A 19,575-nucleotide genomic window follows, 5' to 3' on the forward strand; every position below is an offset into this window, starting at 1 on the left:
GAACAATATGACCCCTCACCCACAAAGGGACAGGGTCAGAGGTCAGGCAAGGGGGACACGTGGAGAGGACAATGGAGAGACCGGAGCTGTGCAATCTGCCTAACCTAACCTCAACCCTGGAGTCCTCCTGCTTCTCTGTTAATCCTGAGGGCACCAGCTGTATGCTAATTCCCATGGCTAGTCCCCTTGTCATTGGTGAGTAGAACAATTGCTAATAGATATTTTACTAGCCTAGAAAATACATGCAATTGTTCTGTGCTGGTATTTTAGGGAGCTATGAAGGAGGTGATTGTTTTTCTGAGTAGCCGTTGGTTCGTGCAGTTTTCATGGAAATTATATTTGGGATTGTAGAGTACACACCTGACCACCAGAGGGCCCTGTCCTAGCAGAAATCAAAACGCAACGTTCATAGAAGTAAGGACCATCGGTAAGTACCTGTAAGCGAGTCCTTGAAATGAATGGTAAAATACTAGGTTATTCAATATGTTGTTCACAATCCACAGGTTTATGTCACATATTGCATGGCACCATTTACCTTCCCCGACCCCCGCCATGTCATAGGCATGAAAATGGTGTTGAGTTCACTTCAGTTAACTGCTGCCTGCTGGGGGACTACCGAGCTGTCACTTGAATTTCACACACCAACGATCGTAGCCTACACACAATATTAAACAAATATTTCCACCATATACTTGCTTGACTCTGCAAATAAATTCAGAAGTTAATCTGTGTGCAGGGATACCCTTTTATTATTCGAAGATAGCCATGTGATTTTATTCCCACCAGACCTCCGAGATCAGTGTAGCTAGCGCTATTTGTGTCTGAATATTAATATTTTGTACCAAAAATACAAAATTAGCCAAACCTGATTTATTTGGGCAACAATTAATAGGAATGGTTTCCCCTTTTTTTCCGGATTTGATCAATATGACCGGGGGGTGGTATAGAGCTCAGGGTCCTTTGTGCAAGACCATAGGCGATTATAGTGGTCGTGGTGGGTAGGCTAGGCGGTCTAAGGGTTACCACTAAGTAGTGAATGACATTGAGTTTAGTGACCCCCTCTACCTCCCCTCTCCATCTGTCCCCATGTCTTAATTCTGGTGGTGCAGACTGGAGAGTCGAGCCAGGAAACCATGGCATGACAATATCCTTCTTTCAAATAATAGGCCTACAACAAACATGTCCTGGAGTGCATCTAGGAACATGACACAATGTGTACATTTTTAACAGTACGGTGTATTGGTATGAAAGAAATGCAATGATATTCAACACTGGATGGATCTGAGCTTGATTGATTTGAGTAGATGTCCAGAAGACGGACATCTCCACCTCTTTGTAATTCACAAAACTAAAGTCGCTGATCTGATTGGCTGTCCCGTGTGCCACAGGAAGAGGCTTACTTCGAGAGGTGTTCATTGATTGGTTCGTTCTGTCTTTGTACGCCAGGCAGCTGAGCAGCCTGTCCGTTTGAATGTGCAAGGATTGGAAGGGACCATTTCCATGGACCATCTGTCTCACTGGCTAGCGATACAACAAAGGACCCAGGATGGTGTTAATACATGTCGGATATTTGGTTCTTCCCGTATTTGGCTCTGTAAGAAATAGAGGTAAAGTGATTTAATTTATTCTATCAATTTTTATGTATTTTCTCGTTCCTGTATTATGTAAATATTAAAGATAGCTGCCATCTGAAGTGCCAGAGGCCAAGCTAATAATGCTAGCCAGCCGGCTAACGTTAGCTGCTTAGTTAGCCAGCCTGCTAGCTCAGCTGCGCTCGAGCGAATAAAATCTGGGTTTGCAGTAACGTTAAAGGTTGTAGCTAATCGAACAATGTCAAACGAAATAAGCAAAATATGTAGCTGATGTAATGTTTTGCCATCCTTTCTAGCTTGCAGTTCTTATTGTCAAAGTCAAATGTTATCCTGTCAAGCTAACTAACTAAGCAAAATGGTAGCTAGCTAGCCAACACGCCGCTATTTTATCTGGTATGGGCCACCCTGGTTGAGCCTGGTTTACTATTAGGCTGATATTTTGGTGATAGACGCGCGAGGACCATCATTACAATATAGCTAGCGGTGTCGTTTATACCAATTTGGCCTACAGTACTTTAACGGTACATTTATATTTTATACGGTCGACATTAACACCTAGCTGTGTTGTTTTTACTCTGATCGAGAAGCTGGTTAGCGAACATCACATCAGTGACATCAATTGTTTACCCTTATGTATTGGTTTTGGCGAGCCTTTGCGTCTTGACAATATCGTGTGTGTTGTGGGGTTAGTTGCCTTCAGCGAACTACGGTGTGTAGGTAGTTTAATGTTATTGGCTGAGGCTGTACTTTTTATGTCGGCTTACTAAATCCCTAATTTATATACATTTTCATTATTCAATTAACGCCCTAAAACGACTGCCACATTCAATCAATCTGAGCTGGTTAGCTGACGTTAGGTGGGTTAAAATGTACTGCAGTCTAATGACGCGTTTTCTTCTTAGCAACCTATAGTACGGTCAGAAACACTATCCCGTAGCTTTGTAAATTGTTTTGTTGTTGTCTCAAACCATAAACCAAACCCTATCTCTAGTTTTGGGCTATCAAGCTAACGTTATTTGTTCAAGGAAAAACATGAGCACAACTGATTGCCTTTTGTTTCGCTCGATTGCAAACACCATACTAGCCAAATTGACCAAATAAAATAATCCTCGATATGTAGTAAAGGCTATACTAATTATGTAATAATAATAATAATATGAACGTGCATTTTTAAAGGACATGCATTAGCGCCAATGATTTCATTGTGCTTTTATTTGTGTTCTTTTTTCCTGTTCCATAGTATCGAGGCTGGCGCTACATTCCGCATTTCTCAGACCTTTGTCCCCTTCCATTGTGTAGCTAACGATCATCTGCTGCTGTCTGCCGTAGCCTCTGCCTGTTCTCTGCATCTAGCTGTATTGTGAACCCCTTCTTCCTCATTTCCTCTTTCCATCTGAAGACGACATTGGCATTAAAACCGAGTTCTCCCACTCATACCGTATCCTTCTGTGTAACAGACTAAAGAATAACACCTTCTCTAGAAAACAGTTTGTCTTTATTTAAACTGTCATGTTGCTCTTTAGTAAATAACCCATTGTAGCATTAGTCCTATTACTACAAAATGTCATTGTGATTCTCCCATTCAGTGTGGATAGACTACATTCTGCTGTAAATTTCTGTAAAGTGGATACATTTTGAACCCTTGGCCCCTCGATTAGATTATAGCCAGGCTTGATCGAACTTGTGGATAGCTGTCTCCAGTCATCCCTCTTGAATCAAAGGTGCATTGTACAACCTTGAATTGGTCAGTTGGACCTGATAGCCTGTTTGAAACAAATCATATTCATTCCCCCTTCCAAATGCTATCATCCTAATCACAATTAACCAATTGGACAACTGGCTGCAATAAATTAGCATTCTAATTTGCATGCCTTTTTTCCTAACGATCCTAAATTGCCACCTTTGATGGTCCATGCACCTGTTCTAGTGGCTAAACGGCCAGTCATAATCCTATACGAGCCTTTGTCTCTTCTAATTGAACGAACCCATTTAGTTGGTCACAGCAAATCGGCGAGACTTGACTTGCTGTTTAAAATTCCCTTTGTGATCCTCAAGTCATGCCAAACTCCCCAGTCTTTACACCTCCACAGAATGCTATCCATTTTACAGGGATGTGTATATCCTGCACTGCTGTAGAACTCCTTTTAGAATCAAAATGTCTTTATTCTTTGGTTGTGGTTTCTCTCTACCTTATGTTCTTGTATTAGAACCTAATGCATGATCATTTTTTTATTACTTTTATGTTTTCACATTGAACAGCAGATTCCAATGTAATCTTGGTGTAGAGATGTCCCTGCTGTACTGAAATGTGCTGTAGCATACACATCTACGCATTGGATGCTGCTTCTGTTCTGTTAACCCTACAGAGCATGGTCGGGCCTTGCCTTTGGTCATTATTTGCATGTAATTATATTATTATTACTATTATCACACAGTGCCACACATACTAATATTTTCCAATAAAGACTTGTAGTATTTTTCCTAACCTTCAGTGTGCTTTTTGCTGATTTCCATGTGTGTGTACCCCCCCACTCCACCACCGTGCCGTCACTAAGGCAGTCCCCCCTCTATCTCTCTGTGCTCTCATCTCTTGCGGAGGCACTTCAAGGTGCTGCTCTCTCCCCAGTCCCAATCATAGGATTAGGGACAGTCAAATCACTCTGTCCTGCAGGGAAAATATATTTTGACTGAGACATGGGAGGCAGGGATTAATGTTGGAACCATACAGTCACCCTTCCCCCCAATCAATACACATTCCATCTGTATTTGACTCTTTTCAGCTGTGACACATTGGTTGTTTACTGTAGTAGTAATAGTGAACAAAACCTGCCTTTCCTTTCATCCTTTTTTGCCAGTCTCGGTTTTACTTTTTTAATATGATTGTTGTAATCGGGTTACGAAAGTGTTATTCCGTATATGCACCATACATGTCACACGCAACTGATGATTTTGGCGTTGAATCTTTTGCAAAATAATGAATCTTGAATTAGTGTCTTTCAGAAACTGACCACGACGGGAGATTTAGAGTTTTATTATGAGGCTGAATACACACCTTGAAGTTCCTCTACATGACACACAACATAAAACACTGATTTAAATGCTATAGGTCATCTGGTCCTCTGTAGCTCAGCTGGTAGAGCACGGCGCTTGAAACGCCAAGGTAGTGGGTTCGATCCCCGGGACCACCCATACACAAAAATGTATGCACGCATGACTGTAAGTCGCTTTGGATAAAAGCGTCTGCTAAATGGCATATTATTATTATTATTATATTATTATCATGCCGGTTCTGTGTACTTTGGTGTTTTTGAAAAGAGTCTTGACACAAGTGGCACCAGCCATTCAATAGCTGTACATACTGAGTTGGTCAACATAAGGCATTTCAATTATGTTATATTTTCTAAATAAACTAGCATATATATATATATATATATAGACTGGTTGTATCTCAACTAGCAGGTGAAACTTTTACTTTGACAACAATGACAACACTACAGCGCAACAAACAAGTGAAGTCTTTACCTTGACATATGTACACTTAGATGCATAATTCTCTTTTGGTTCAGTATATAATGGCACCTAGCTGTTCAGGTGAGCTAGATCAATCCGCAGCAAACTGAACTCAATTAGCAAAACAACTTCATACTCGTTTTTGTAAAATAACAATGAATCATACTGTATTTAAAATGCATTTGAACATCTCAATGCACTTTTCAGTCAAATATAAAGTAAAAGACATTGCATCAACCTGAAGTCGGTATAAATCTGTGACAAAAGCGTAACAACTCAGTGAGTGGCCTCATTTTACCTTTTGGATAATGTCTTCAGCAGACTTCTATGTGGGTATATCACTTTTACACATGGAAGAAAATAGATGCAATTTGAAAATGCCCTAGTATTTGTACAAGGAAAAAGTAAAACAAGTCGCTTTTGTTATGTGGGCTAGGCCTATTTGTTGATGATAGAAATTTTGGCTAGATTGTGTTAAATTTGGTCTACACATGGCCAATTCAATAAAAGTCTCCAATGACTGTGCAGAACACTTTTCATGCATACTAAACTGCCCTCATTTAATGGTGATCTCATGCTGTTTTTGGGAGAAGAGGCTTTCTATGACAGTTCTTTGTACCAAAAAACGTAAGCTGTCTGGTTAAGGATTATAGCCTTCCTACCTAGAGCACACAGGTAAAGGTTATTGTCACCGCCTTCTTTTCAAACACTTACAAGGTCATATTCGGCAGTCAATTACATAAATTATTCAACACTACTGTAGTGTTCCGTGCAAGCAGCTGCTTTAGACTTTACATGTGTATTCTAATCATGAGATTAAATAACACACAAGCCACAAGGATTGATATGAGCACCTTATCTTACTATACTTTAGGATTCCCCTGGACACCTATATCTATAATGATTTATGAATCTTTTGGTACTTCGGGTTATGTATATGTAAAACATAAGGTGTTTCTCAGCTACCCCTTCCTCAATCCAGTTTCCATTTTCCTACTAACCACTGCACTTGGGCACATTACATGCCATTACATCAGATAGACCTAGGTACTAAATCCTTCATGATTGGTTGATAGCTACTGCACTGCTTAGCCTACACATTACCTCGTCACCCCTCTATTCGTGCATTGTAAAGTAATGGGATGCTCATGCTGCTGAGGGAATGGGGTGTGTAGGGTAGATGGGGAGTAGTAGCAGTGATTATAAAGCTGCAGAGACAGCCGGGTCGGACGTCAGACTACTGCAGTCATGGGTGGGCAGGGCTACAGGCCTGTTAGTCAACAGGGGGAGCTATGCCGCAGCCGCACCATGGGGGAGGGGCTGGGTGTGTGCGTGCAGCTCTGGAGGGTCTGAGCTCAGATATGCACCAGTCAGGAGATTTGCAGCCCGAGCTCAGCACAGAGGTATGAGCAGACACAGTCAATAATAGGCAATAGAGGCTGTATGCTGCTGAGGCTGTGTCAGTGGTGCAATGTGTGCCAAATAAGGTCTATTTAGTAGGCTATTTTATTTTCTGGTCCATTTATGATTATAATCATCCAGGGTTCTCCCCAAAAAAATATAAGAGGGGCGCTCGCCCACCTCGTTACATGTGTTTAAAAATGCAACAATCTCGTGAGTCCCCTTCTCAACAGCACCACCTTGTTATGAAATACTGGGTACAACCCTGTCATCCTAGCACTGGTCATTTCCACCCTGAGATATTGTTATATCCAAGTAAAATAATTTTTTTTGTCATGTTTCTCCTTTGTTACTGGGGTCACTGTATATTTGCACAACTGTGACGTAAAGCATTCCGTCAGAACGGAGTGAAAATGCTTTGAAATGGCATCCTCTGTTCCACCAAAGCCAGAAGCCAACAGTTTTTTTCCGCTCTACTTCCTCAGCCAGCCAACATCATTTCTCCTCTTATGGCTGAGGTTCACTGGGTTTCCTGTGTCTCAGGGCAAAATATACTGTAGCAAAAGAACAACCAAGCAGAATATGTCACCTTGGTTTGTGACTAGAATAGTCAAACTGCTTTTAATTACGTAGGCTATGATGTGGAAGGGGGGAAAAAGGAATTATACAATTTTGAGTTGACCTGAAGTAACCTTTGGGTTGTAATTAAATAGTCCAACCACTGTATCAGAAATATATTTTTGTCAGTTGAATTGGTTACACAGTGTGATTCAGCTATCAGCAAAACATTAAATTATAAGTATCAAGTACACCTCTGCTTATCATAATCATTAGAGGCAGTGCTACTGGAAATTCCCCTCTGAACAGTAAAGATAATGATTAAACCCTCTCGTCTCTGCATCAAATTAGAACAAAGTTGCATAGCTGTTTTACGAGCCACTCTTTATCATTTATGGAGTTCAGTAGTATCGTTTTATTATCACAATAATAGTCAAAGCACACACAGCTTGGGTGATTCCTCACGAAACTGCAACAACAAAAAATTACATGATTTTGGGGATTTTCACAATGTATTCCATAGAAGGGTCCTTTGGAGGAAGGATTGTTGACATATATTTGACATTTTATATCTTAAAGCATAATTGAGAAATAATTAATTGAAGTTGGAATATTTGTGACATTTTGGCCTTCCTCTGGCCTCCTTTTAAGACTCCATCATGTTTCATCCCATAGGTGCTACAAAGCAAGAATTGATGTCATATGAAGCTTTTCCGCTTGCTCTGTAATATGACTAGTATTTTGATTTCAATCACAATTTTCTTACATTCATTTATGAATATTGAACAATACAAACATGAATATTGAAAATATACCATTTTTGATTTGGCTATTTTTTCATTACATTGTTGAACGTAATATATTCTACGGGCATATAAAAGTTGAACAAATGTCAACTATATGTCAACAATCTTTCCTCCAAAGGACCCTTCTATGGAGTACATAAAAAAAAAAGCAGGGCCTTTTTTGTTCTAGTTTTGTGAGGAATAACCCGCTTGCTGAATAAACTAGGACGGCTCTAAAGATGTCTCTACATGGAGCCTGGCCATTCATAGTCAGTCGGTGGGTCTGTGCTTTTTGATATGAGGGCTGCTTGTCTGAGGGACAACCCCCCAGACCTTGGTGTCTGTTCCCCGGCTCAGACAGCTGGGGGCTTTAACAGGGGCTGAAGGAGCAGCTGCCTCCCCCTCCTCACCACACCTCCCTCCCTCTGGACGTAATGGATATTGATTGTTTGGCTGCGACCCAGCAGCATGCTGATTCAGCAGGTTGGCCAGAGCTTCACAACTCCTCCTTTGATCGACAGAGACAGACCGAGAGGTGGCATTAACCCGGGGGGTGAGGCATGGGGAATACATCAGCAGCAGCTTGCCTCAGATGGAAGTGTCGGATTAGCTACAGGTCTGCACCTCAGTAGTCTAATTGTCTAAATTGGCTTCGTCTTGTGTTCTTTCCTTCGTCCTTCACACAGATCTGAAAGAGGACTGGGCCCGGTTTCCCACAAGCAAGTTCATCGTTAGAACCTGCGTAGAAGCGTCGTTAAATCTCAGAGCTGTTTCCCGAAACCGTTGTTATTAACGTGGCACTTGAATACGCTCGTAATCTAACGCCTGCTAAGTGCGTTGTTAGATGCTTTTTTGCCCTCCCGCATGACTTCATACACAGAAGATGTCCGCTAAACATAAACTCAGCAAAAAAAAGAAACGTCCCTTTTTCAGGACCCTGTCTTTCAAAGATAATTCGTAAAAATCCAAATAACTTCACAGATCTTCATTGTAAATGGTTTAAACACTGTTTCCAATGCTTGTTCAATGAACCATAAACAATTAATGAACATGCACCTGTGGAACGGTCGTTAAGACATTAACAGCTTACAGACAGTAGGCAATTTAAGGTCACAATTATGAAAACTTAGGACACTAAAGATGCCTTTCTACTGACTGAAAAACACCAAAAGAAAGATGCCCAGGGTCCCTGCTCATCTGCGTGAACGTGCCTTAGGCATGCTGCAAGGAGGTATGAGGACTGCAGATGTGGCCAGGGCAATAAATTGCAATGTCCGTACTGTGAGACGCCTAAGACAGCGCTACAGGGAGACAGGACGGACAGCTGATCGTCCTCGCAGTGGCAGACCACGTGTAACAACATCACACCTGCGGGACAGGTACAGGATGGCAACAACAACTGCCCGAGTTACACCAGGAATGCACAATCCCTCCATCAGTGCTCAGACTGTCCGCAATAGGCTGAGAGAGGCTGGACTGAGGGCTTGTAGGCCTGTTGTAAGGCAGGTCCTCACCAGACATCACCGGCAACAACGTCGCCTATGGGTGCAAACCCACTGTCGCTGGACCAGACAGGACTAGCAAAAAGTGCTCTTCACCGACGAGTCGCGGTTTTGTCTCACCAGGGGTGATGGTCAGATTCGCCTTTATTGTCGAAGGAATGAGCGTTACACCGAGGCCTGTACTCTGGAGCGGGATCGATTTGGAGGTGGAGGGTCCGTCATGGTCTGTGGCGGTGTGTCACAGCATCATCGGACTGCGCTTGTTGTCATTGCAGGCAATCTCAACGCTGTGCGTTACAGGGAAGACATCCTCCTCCCTAATGTGGTACCCTTCCTGCAGGCTCATCCTGACATGGCCCTCCAGCATGACAATGCCACCAGCCATAATGCTCGTTCTGTGCATGATTTCCTGCAAGACAGGAATGTCAGTGTTCTGCCATGGCCAGCGACGAGCCCGGATCTCAATCCCATTGAGCACGTCTGGGACCTGTTGGATTGGAGGGTGAGGGCTAGGGCCATTCCCCCCAGAAATGTCCGGGAACTTGCAGGTGCCTTGGTGGAAGAGTGGGGTAACATCTCACAGCAAGAACTGGAAAATCTGGTGCACTCCGTGAGTCGGAGATGCACTGCAGTACTTAATGCAGCTGGTGGCCACACCAGATACTGACTGTTACTTTTGACCCCCCCTTTGTTCAGGGACACATTATTCAATTTCTGTTAGTCACATGTCTGTGGAACTTGTTCAGTTTATGTCTCAGTTGTTGAATCTTGTTATGTTCATACAAATATTTACACATGTTAAGTTTGCTGAAAATAAACGCAGTTGACAGTGAGAGGATGTTTATTTTTTTGCTGAGTTTAGAATCACTTCGTTTATCCGTCTCTGACAGCCGATAACTTGAGAATAAAGTTGACTACAAATACAAAGTTGCAATGTCTTTGCAATTGATACAAACAAGCGACATATAAAATGATGCTTCAAATGAAAACCGAGATGAATGCATTAAAATATAAGCAGTAGGCTATAAGCCTATTTATTCAATCATATTGAAATTCATGTCAGGTTCAATTGAGTTCTATTTTGCTACTTGTAGGCTACTTTCTGTAATTTGTCTCAATATATTTCATGATGTGTAGCCTAACATGCGCACAATGATGTGCCAAATCAGTGATTTAGTGAATATTTATTGGGTAAGTATTAGAATAAGCCACCTCAATATTTGCAGCTGTAGGTGGTAATATCTCTCTAGGAGCTGATCCGTCGTCAGTATTGTGTGAAAATTCGAATGTTAAGGCTATTATTTGAATGGAGAAAGCTGATCCGAGAGCAGCGCTCCCTTTCTTTTCGATCCTATCAGTATAGAAACGTGCTCCAACGATGCACTTAGCGACCATTCTCTCTTTGTGGTGTTTTGGGAAACGTATGTTACATCTTCGGCCGTTTTAGGAAAGATGCATCATTAAAAAACTTGTACGCTTAAATTCCATCGGGAAACCGGGCCCTGGACAGGTGAAAGCAATTTTGGCATGTCTATCTGCCATGTCGTGTTCACCTGCCCTGTCTTTCCAGATCAGCGAAGATTAAGAAAATGAGACAAGGAGAGGACGCCACTTTAGACTATTGAGTCGCACCCCAAGCAGCTGGTGGATCTAGCGGTTGATCCCATAATGCCAGGCTCCATAATGAGAGAGGTCTATAGATAGGACTACAGTTACATCTCACAGCTGGAGAGGCAGGTAGACAGTGGCTGTATTCCTTGTGAATAAGTAGCATGTTGAAGAACGTTGAAAATATTTACCGCCACATCACATTAAACGTTCTCATACACGGGAACTCCGTACCATAGATTTTCATATGTTCATTCAAGGTCCAATTAAACCCAGGGTACTTATTTATAACATTATACAAACCCACTTAAGCAAAAGTCCACATCAAACCTAGCTGATATTATCAGAGACATGCATAAAGTCCAAATCAAACTAAAGGTCAGTCGGTCGGTGCCCAGTGAACCCCTTCGCTCCCAGCTGACTCTGTAGAACGGCAGGATATGAGCCAGAAAGTTTGGCTCTCTTTGGAGGTTAGAGGTCGCTCCATGGAGGTTACTTTGTCTGTTCTTCATCTGCTCTTTCTCCTGTTTTGTGTTTTCTTCCTGGGTGAGGTCACTTTCTGTTTTCTCTCTGTGTGTGAGTGATATCATGTGTGTGTGGGGGGGGGGGGGGTGGTCTGTTTCTGAATGTGTGTTTACAATTGTGTCTGTCTCTGTGTTCTGACTGTTAGTTTGATCTCTGTCTGTGTGCTTGGTTGTGGTTTCTGTCTAACAATGATTTGTCTGTCTATGTCTGTCAGATTGTTTGTCTGATTCTGTGTGATTGTGCTGTCTTAAGATCGGTCTGTGGGCGGCAGGTAGCCTAGCGGTTAAGAGCATTGGGCCAGTAACTGAAAGGTGGCTGGTTCAAATCCCCGAGCCGACTAGGTGAAAGATCTGTTGATGTGACTTGAGTAAGGCACTTAACTAACCCTAATTGCTTATGTAAGTCACTCTGGATAAGATCATCTGCTAAATGACTAAAATGTAATGTAAAATGTCTGTGTAGTTGTTCTGTGTGATGTTTAATTAAGTGTGACTGACTCCCTCTGTTTGGCTGTTGTTCACTGTCTGTCTGATTGGTGTGATCACTCATTCTCTCTACTCTCTCTGGCGTCTTCTCTGATTGGGTGAGTGTTCTCTTGTCTTGGTTGATCACTCTGTCTGCCTGCTCTCTGAGTGGGTGTGATTGTCTCTCTATCGTCTGATTGACTGAGTGTCTTTTCGGTCTTGTCTTGATTGGTTGGGGCCTACTTCCTCTGAATCCTGATTGGGTGCGCTTGTCTCCTGCAGGAGCACACTTCACCAGACATCAGCACAGCCATGCTACCTCCTGCCGACACTTTAACCTGGGGGCCCCCCAGGCTCCCATCTCAGCCGAGTTCCCCGTGGGTCATGCCAGTCAGCCTCCCCAGACTGGCCTGGCCCCTCACCTGTCCACAGCCCCCCACCACCCTCCGCCCCTGACGGCCCTGCCGGCCCCCCCTCAGTTCCAGGACATCCCGGGGCCCCCGTTCCTACCTCAGGCCTTACACCAGCAATACCTCATCCAGCAGCAGCTTCTAGAGGCGCAGCACCGCAGGATCCTCCCACACTCCAGGTACAACCACCCACTTTTTTAAGCTCACTCGCCTAGACACGTGCGTGCACACACACACACTTTGGATGTTCACTTAGACACACACTTTGATATGCTTTGTCGCTCCCTCTTTCTCACACACACACACACACACACACACACAAATGAACAGACACTAGAACACTACAGCCCCTCCAATTTCCAAATACTAATGGATGTAAATGACTCCTCCGTGCAGACGAACACCGGAGCGCGTTCCTCTGAACCCTCACAGGCTGCGCTCGGGGTATGACTACTCCCCTCCACTCCACGTTCCCCAGCCAATCAGCCAGCAGCCGCGCTACCTGGCCGAGGGCACAGACTGGTGAGTCACTGTTTGAAATGAAAGTGGGAGCCGTGGAGAAGATAAGTCAGTGTTCCATCCCCGCGTCTGTCTGGCATTAGTGTTGTTGTTGATTTAGCATTTACCTCTCCACCTGCCTGTAGGGAGCACCTCAGGAGTGTTTATGGCTTCAGGTAGAAGTTACTAATAAGAACGGATCTATTATTAGCATACCCATTCCAAATCCCAACCATAACCATTTGTGAGGTAAATGCTAAACTGACCATAGACCATAGCTAAACTGTCGTGCCGTTCTTGATTTCTTGTATTTTTTGTATTTTTCCCCCCTTACATTTTAAGTGTTTGACATTTTACTGCATTGTTAGGAGCTAGTAACATGAGCATTTCGCTGCACCTGCTATTACACCTGCTAAACTGTGTACGCGACCAATAAACTTTGATTTGATCATTGTTAATCTCTTAGACTTCAATGGGAGTAGGTCGGCAAATCGCAAGCATTTTTGCAAGCGGAGAGCTTTGTAAACCTCGCTCCCATGAGCTGCGCCGCTGGCTCGGCGCTTGAGGCGCCAAAATATGAAATTAGCTGAAGTCTTGATTGGCCGCCGCGCATGGTTGACCAATGAGCAGAGTACATCTTGTCAAACAATCAAACAATGTTTTAATGACAACATTCGAGCTGACAACAACCGGGACCTGGTCTCCACAAACAGTAGGCAGATTTTCTTGCGGTTCAATTGCTATTTATCGCAGCCCGTCTGTAATCGCCTTCATATTCTGTGTTGATGTTAATCTAGGTCTCTCTCTCTCTGTCACTCTGTTCGTAGGGACCTCAGTGTGGACGCTGGCCTCTCTCACCATCAGTACCAGCTCCAGCAGCTTCCACAGCACTATCAGCATTACCTGGCCTCATCCCCTAGAATGCACCACTTTCCCAGGAACACCACCTCTGCACAAGTGGTATGTCCATGACTTGGCTGTTTTGGTCTGTCTCTGCTTTGTTGTAGTTTTTTTTATTTTTATGTCTATGTTGATTGTTTAGTGTCTTTGTAGATCTCTGCTTTAGGTTTTTTAAAGACTGTGCTGCCTGTTTTGGGGTCTAGGTTGGTGGTTTGATGTCTGTCTGTTTCTGTTAACATCTTTAGTTTGGTGTCTGTCTTGCTGTTTTATTAGGTTTAGGTTTTTGATTGACTTCTGTCCCGTGCTGAATGTTTAGTCATATCTTACGATGTTCTGTGGATGACTAAAGTGTTTAGTTTTTTTCGACAGGTTGTGCACGAGATCAGAAACTATCCGTACCCCCAGCTCCACCTGCTGGCTCTACAGGGCCTCAACCCCTCACGCCATGCTTCGGCTGTACGAGAGAGCTATGAGGTAAACGTCCATCTCTAGATGTATCCTGTCCTATTCTGTTTTACCTATAGTTGTATTCTATATCAGTAATTACTAGTGTTATACCTGTGTACTATACATGTTTTTAACAATTAAGCTTTAATGGCAAGGCCTTATCTGTTCTATATCCCTGTTGTATATCCCGTTACCAGTGCACTTGTAATTGCAAATGTCTAGTGAAGTCCTGTCAAAAGCCTTGTTCTCCTGTGCCCTAGGAGCTGTTGCAGCTTGAAGACAGGCTGGGAAGTGTCAGTAGAGGGGCAGTTCAGACCACCATAGAGAGATTCACCTTCCCACACAAATACAAGAAGGTGAGGAGGCAGCTCTTTGAGCTACAAATATACACACAAGTGGGGCTATAATTGCAAATGTAACCAGTGGGAATTGAATGTGTTAACCATTAGACCAAGAAGACATCCTCAAGGTCTGAGGGCTTACAAGTCTCAGACAGGGCTACCTCACCACTAAAGCATGATTCCAAATCACCTCAACTACAAAAACTCATCATAGATACACAAGCACAGGTTAGCATTCTGTGTGGTATGATATGGTACTGTATACAAACTCAAAGTTTAAAAAAAGCAATGTCGCTTACTTCTGAAGCCTTTTGTCTCTTTAAAAACTCTTGAGCACTGATGACCCCATCTGATTCTAATCTGGATATGTCATTTGATTGGTCCACAGAGAAAGCCTCTGGAGATGAAGGTTGGTGAGAAAGAGGAGGAGACTGATGTGGATGAGAAATGTACCATCTGCCTATCCATGCTGGAGGATGCAGAGGATGTCAGGTAATGACTGTCAGGACCCTCCGAATAATGACTATTGTCTGCAGCTGATGTGCTCCCAAAGGTGATTTGTTGTGTCCATTTCTGCGTCTCGTCATTCAAATAACCTTTGGGAGCATATCACATCTGCAGAAGGAACCCCCTGAAACTGTGCGATGTGCATACTGTACATTTTCTCTTTTCAGTATGTGTGAATTGATGACCAGATGATTTACCTTCCTTCCTTTCTCCCCCGTCCAGGCGGTTACCCTGCATGCACCTCTTCCACCAGGGCTGTGTGGACCAGTGGCTGGCGACCAGCAGGAAGTGTCCAATCTGCCGCGTGGACATCGAGACGCAGCTCCATCCCGACAGCTGATTGGCCCGGGGGTGAAGCCTGACGGCCTGGCTGCTGTCAATCACCCTGGTGTGTTTCCTGCTCCCCTCCACCCCGGCCCTGGTCCCTCCCCACACGGGTGCTTTGCCAAATGTCTCCAGACGTCATGTGACATCATCACCCTCTCTGACTCACGCTTTACTGAGCCAACCCAGGATTACTTACTGCACGAGAGAATGGAGTCTCTCTCTCTCTCTCTCAATAAAAGCACATCCCCGGCAAAAAGACAAGCAAACACACTCACACATACATACTCTATACACACGCACAGGGTTTACTAGTTGCTTGCTGGAGGTGGGGTGTTGTTGCTGTCGTGTTGTTGTAGGTAGGGGAGGCAGGTGTTTGTCCTGTTTCCTGTGTCTTTGTAGCATGTTCTTAAAGCCATGACATTAATGTACTGAGTGAAAAACACACAACCCCACTTGCCAGCCGGCCACACACTCAAAACACACACACCCACACACTTTGCTTATTCTGCCACAACAGGAATCTAAATCAACCACGTAAAAGCCCTGTCGCCATGTTTGCCGACAGATCATTTGTGGTAGTACAGTAGCGGTATCAGACAGTGGTATGTATGCAATACAGTAGTTCTACATTTGCTTGGGACTGATGCTGTCATCAGTGTTGGGACATAATACGACTATTTCACTGCTGCAATGTCGGCCTGCCCCAATGCATGGGTTGGCGTGTGTTTGAGTAAATACACAGGTTAGTGAGTGTTTAACCAAATGAGTTATGGTATCGCTTGACCTGCTGCAGCACGGGTTAATGTGTGTGTTCTGCCCCAGTGTGTGGGTTTCAGTGTGTATTTAACCAATGCGTGATCGTGTGTGACAAACTTAAAGTGCGGGTTCAAGTGTGTGTCAAAGGTTAAAGGGGAATATAGTAGTTAGATTAATGGTGGTTTGATTGGCGTGCTTGTAGAATACAAAGCCAAATAAGGACTTTAAAAAATGCAAAAAAGAAATGTAGTAAGACCCAATCCCCTATCATGCACTGCAGTGACTGGGTGAGGTGTGGGGCATTCTGGGTATGCAGGAGGGTTAGCTGCCCTGGAAACAGCGACTCTGTGCCATCCCCTCCTGGCGCAGGTGTTATGGCTGAGCAGTGTAGTGAAATGCATGTTTCAATGTTGGCTTGGGCTGTTGTGTTAGCGTAAAAAATATATATATAGGAAGAGCAAGGGAGGGGGTTGTGTGTGCATGACTTAGTTCATCTGAGCTGTGACTATCTTTCTCAACACTAACAAAGAAAAAAATACTGAGCACGATGTCAGTGGCTGTCCCTGACCTGTAGCGTGTGTTCATCCTGTCCCTTTTTGGTGGCAAACAAAATGGAATCCTATTGTGACGTTTACCTTATTGCCTAAAGAACAAGCACATGTGATGATAGATATAGCAACAACCTCTTTCTTTGGTATTGCATTTGCGTTGGTTTCTGTATATTTAGGTATATAAACACGCAGTGTTTTGGACCGAGTGAGGAGCTTAGTTGTTAAATTTGTGTTTTTGTGTGACAGATCTCCCCTCGTGGTTGCTATGCTGGTTTCTATGCTGTATTGCTAGAACAACAATGTAGAATGTTGTGTGATGGGGGCAGTATCCACAGTGTGCACACAGACAGGACTGGGGGCGGGTAAAATAAGGGTCATAGAATACTTTTATTGTATAAAAAAAAAAAAACTTTATTAAGTATTTAAATGTTGATATTTTATGTTCATTCCTTTTGATCTGTTGCTCTGTTATGTCTAAGTCAATGTACGTAAACACTACATAGCAGTGCCAATCCTTAAAAACCTTTCTGTCATATGCATTGAGGACTCAGTATTGAAGCATTAGGAAAAATTTAATCGCCCTGCGGACTTAAGGATGAGTTGTGAAGGATTGGGACAGACCCTTACTGTCCTGTGCACTGCCAGTGTTGATACTGCCTCCTCCTTTAGTGGACTTTTCTATGGGATGTTTTGATAGTTTACACAGGGTGTTGTCAGTTGAGATGCCTTAAGTATTTAACAATCATAATTTATTACTAACTGTAGATATCATGGGTACATATTTAATTTTATATAGTTTTTTTTTGTTGCAATTGAATCATAATTTATTTAGAAATAACACACAAAAAAAATGATTTACCTCATTTTTGCATTGTTTTAAATGGGAATGCTCCGCATGCAGTTGTATTTTTCCTGAAGAAACTAAACAAAAAAGCCCTGCTGTTTGATCTCTCCCCGAGCCGGCTGTGCTATGTTTACTGTCCCGGGCTGAGCTGTCTGGCCTGCTCTTCTCATGTGGTGCTGTGGATATCTTGGTTACATTCCATTCAATGCAACTTTTCTCTTATCCCCTATGCTGTGATGTAGTGGACAGACTGCAATGGAATGAAATGGTTTTTAGTTTGTAATTGTTTTCTTGTCTCTCGTTTTGCACTCTTAGTTTTAACATGGGAACCCTCTCACTGGCATAACAGTTTACGAACATAGATGTGTTATTATCATCATTATTATTAAATACTCTGTCCATTTCCAGCTCTCTCTTTCATCCCTCTATCCATTCTGTCTTTTAACAAAGCATGTTCCTTTTCTTCTTTGTCATGGGATATTTCTCCTTCCCTCTTTTCCAGAAAAACATGTAGTTTTGAGTCCAACAAGTGCCTCGCTTCTAGTGTCAAGAGATATTACCTTATGATTTAAACCACACTAACTCCTGCACTCACTTACCCAAAAGCCATCATGTCCAAATACTGTATAACGTTGTCTTTCCTCACTTATTCCCTCTCTTCTCTCTTTAAGGTCACCACTGACCAACCTGCAAGGTGAAATAAATATGTCAGCCCCCATAAGTGGAGTGTGCGAACATCAGGTGGTGTGGTTGGCATATTCACGCTTTCACTAAGCAAATAGATCTGTGGCTACCTTATGAGAGAAAGGAAAGCAGCTATTTAGGAGTATTTTTTAGTTAAATATTTGACCAAAACCTTTGTAGAAAGAGGCATGTTTCACTGTGTTCATCTACGCTACACTAATTAGTCCAATCTTTCCCTCTTCTTTTCCTGCATTTCCTTTAATTTCTGTCTCCTTTATTTATTCATGACCGTCCATCCCTCCAGCCACTCAGAACCCATCCAATGTTTCCCATCACAATCCTCTCTCAAGGGAAAACAAGAACAGAGGATCTCTTAAAGCACAAACTAACTAAAAATGCATGTTTTTCTCAGGTTTGGATATATATTCTCGATGGTATATAAGTATATGGTGAAAATATTTGCAGATATACTAAGAATAATACAAATAATTAATTTTACTGCTGCTTGCATCTGACAAACAAAAACTGAAGGAAAGAGAAAATATCCCAGATAGTGCCAGTGATAGGGCTGCCGCCACCTTTGTATGAGAAATCTGCTGTTTTAGCTGTGACTGCGCAATGTTTTTCAATATAGGATATTTTATCGGAGAGTAGAACTATTTATCATTAATATTAAAGCAATAGCTCATTAATGATGATGAGTGTGTTGATGAAGAACTGGATGAGCATATGTGTAAATGTTAGATTCACATTTGGTGGAATTTTGTACTTTATTTATTACTACTAATAATGATTTTAAAAGTTGCATCGCTAAACCCAAACTGTTCTGTTTTTTAATTTCAATTTTATTTCAAGGCTTGTATATTATCCTTTTTGTATGTGCTCTTTTTGTAATAAATTGGATGAAATGGAAGGTGTATAAATCTGGTGATGAATTGGTGTGCGTGAGTAGAGGCTACCTTGTGTCCTTAGAAGGCCAGCTAGCTATGCCTCTTTGTAGTTGGACAAGAATGGAAAATGTTTTTCTAAAAAAACTTTCATTGAGAATGAGACACAACATGAAATCCATCCTGATGAGGCTGACAATCCTGTTTTCTGAGTCTCCCTTCACAAAGTAATCGAAATCTCACCTGGAGCTGAACACATCTGACAAAGCATCTAAAAAAAGCAGTTTTCAGAAACAAAAACATTGTATACTCTCTTATAAAACCTAATTTACAACAAGCAACATGTCATCTCTGACAGGTGCTTTAAAAAATGGTGGCACGATCATGTTTGAAAAAGAAAAGGAAAGCCGCACACTCTAGGAGCTAAGATGCAATAATTTAATATCCTAATATATCATGTTACCTGACCTTTTGACCC

At 42.6% G+C, this 19,575-nt stretch overlaps 1 protein-coding gene across 3 annotated transcripts; it reads left to right on the forward strand.

The window, feature by feature from the left end:
• Positions 1–86: 86 nt before the first annotated feature.
• LOC121541457 (E3 ubiquitin-protein ligase RNF165-like) lies at positions 87–19,149 on the forward strand. 3 transcript variants are annotated; one of them, XM_045208042.1, is made up of 11 exons: positions 87–195; positions 352–427; positions 1,447–1,607; positions 12,228–12,534; positions 12,752–12,877; positions 13,681–13,813; positions 14,123–14,227; positions 14,464–14,556; positions 14,650–14,769; positions 14,930–15,033; positions 15,271–19,149. In XM_045208042.1, the coding sequence occupies exons 3-11, from the start codon at positions 1,547–1,549 to the stop codon at positions 15,386–15,388; spliced, it is 1,167 nt and encodes a 388-aa protein (XP_045063977.1). In that variant the 5' UTR covers positions 87–195; positions 352–427; positions 1,447–1,546; the 3' UTR covers positions 15,389–19,149. The 3 variants fall into 3 exon arrangements, with proteins under 3 accessions (XP_045063977.1, XP_045063976.1, XP_045063978.1); XM_045208041.1 differs by having other exon boundaries at positions 88–195; positions 14,461–14,556; XM_045208043.1 differs by lacking the exon at positions 14,650–14,769 and having other exon boundaries at positions 92–195; positions 14,461–14,556.
• The last annotated feature ends 426 nt before the right edge of the window (positions 19,150–19,575 follow it).

The sequence above is a fragment of the Coregonus clupeaformis genome, chromosome 27 (assembly GCF_020615455.1).
Source record: "Coregonus clupeaformis isolate EN_2021a chromosome 27, ASM2061545v1, whole genome shotgun sequence".
In the NCBI taxonomy this organism is placed as follows: domain Eukaryota; kingdom Metazoa; phylum Chordata; class Actinopteri; order Salmoniformes; family Salmonidae; genus Coregonus; species Coregonus clupeaformis.

What these genes read in the sequence shown, in the direction of transcription:
- LOC121541457 (XM_045208041.1), top strand. Translation starts at nt 1,547, where the DNA reads ATGGTGTTAATACATGTCGGATATTTGGTTCTTCCCGTATTTGGCTCT. An exon ending in TCCCACACAAATACAAGAAG is followed by an intron (nt 14,557 to 14,649) that starts GTGAGGAGGCAG and finishes GTTAACCATTAG; the next exon opens with ACCAAGAAGACATCCTCAAG. An exon ending in GAGGATGCAGAGGATGTCAG is followed by an intron (nt 15,034 to 15,270) that starts GTAATGACTGTC and finishes TCCCCCGTCCAG; the next exon opens with GCGGTTACCCTGCATGCACC.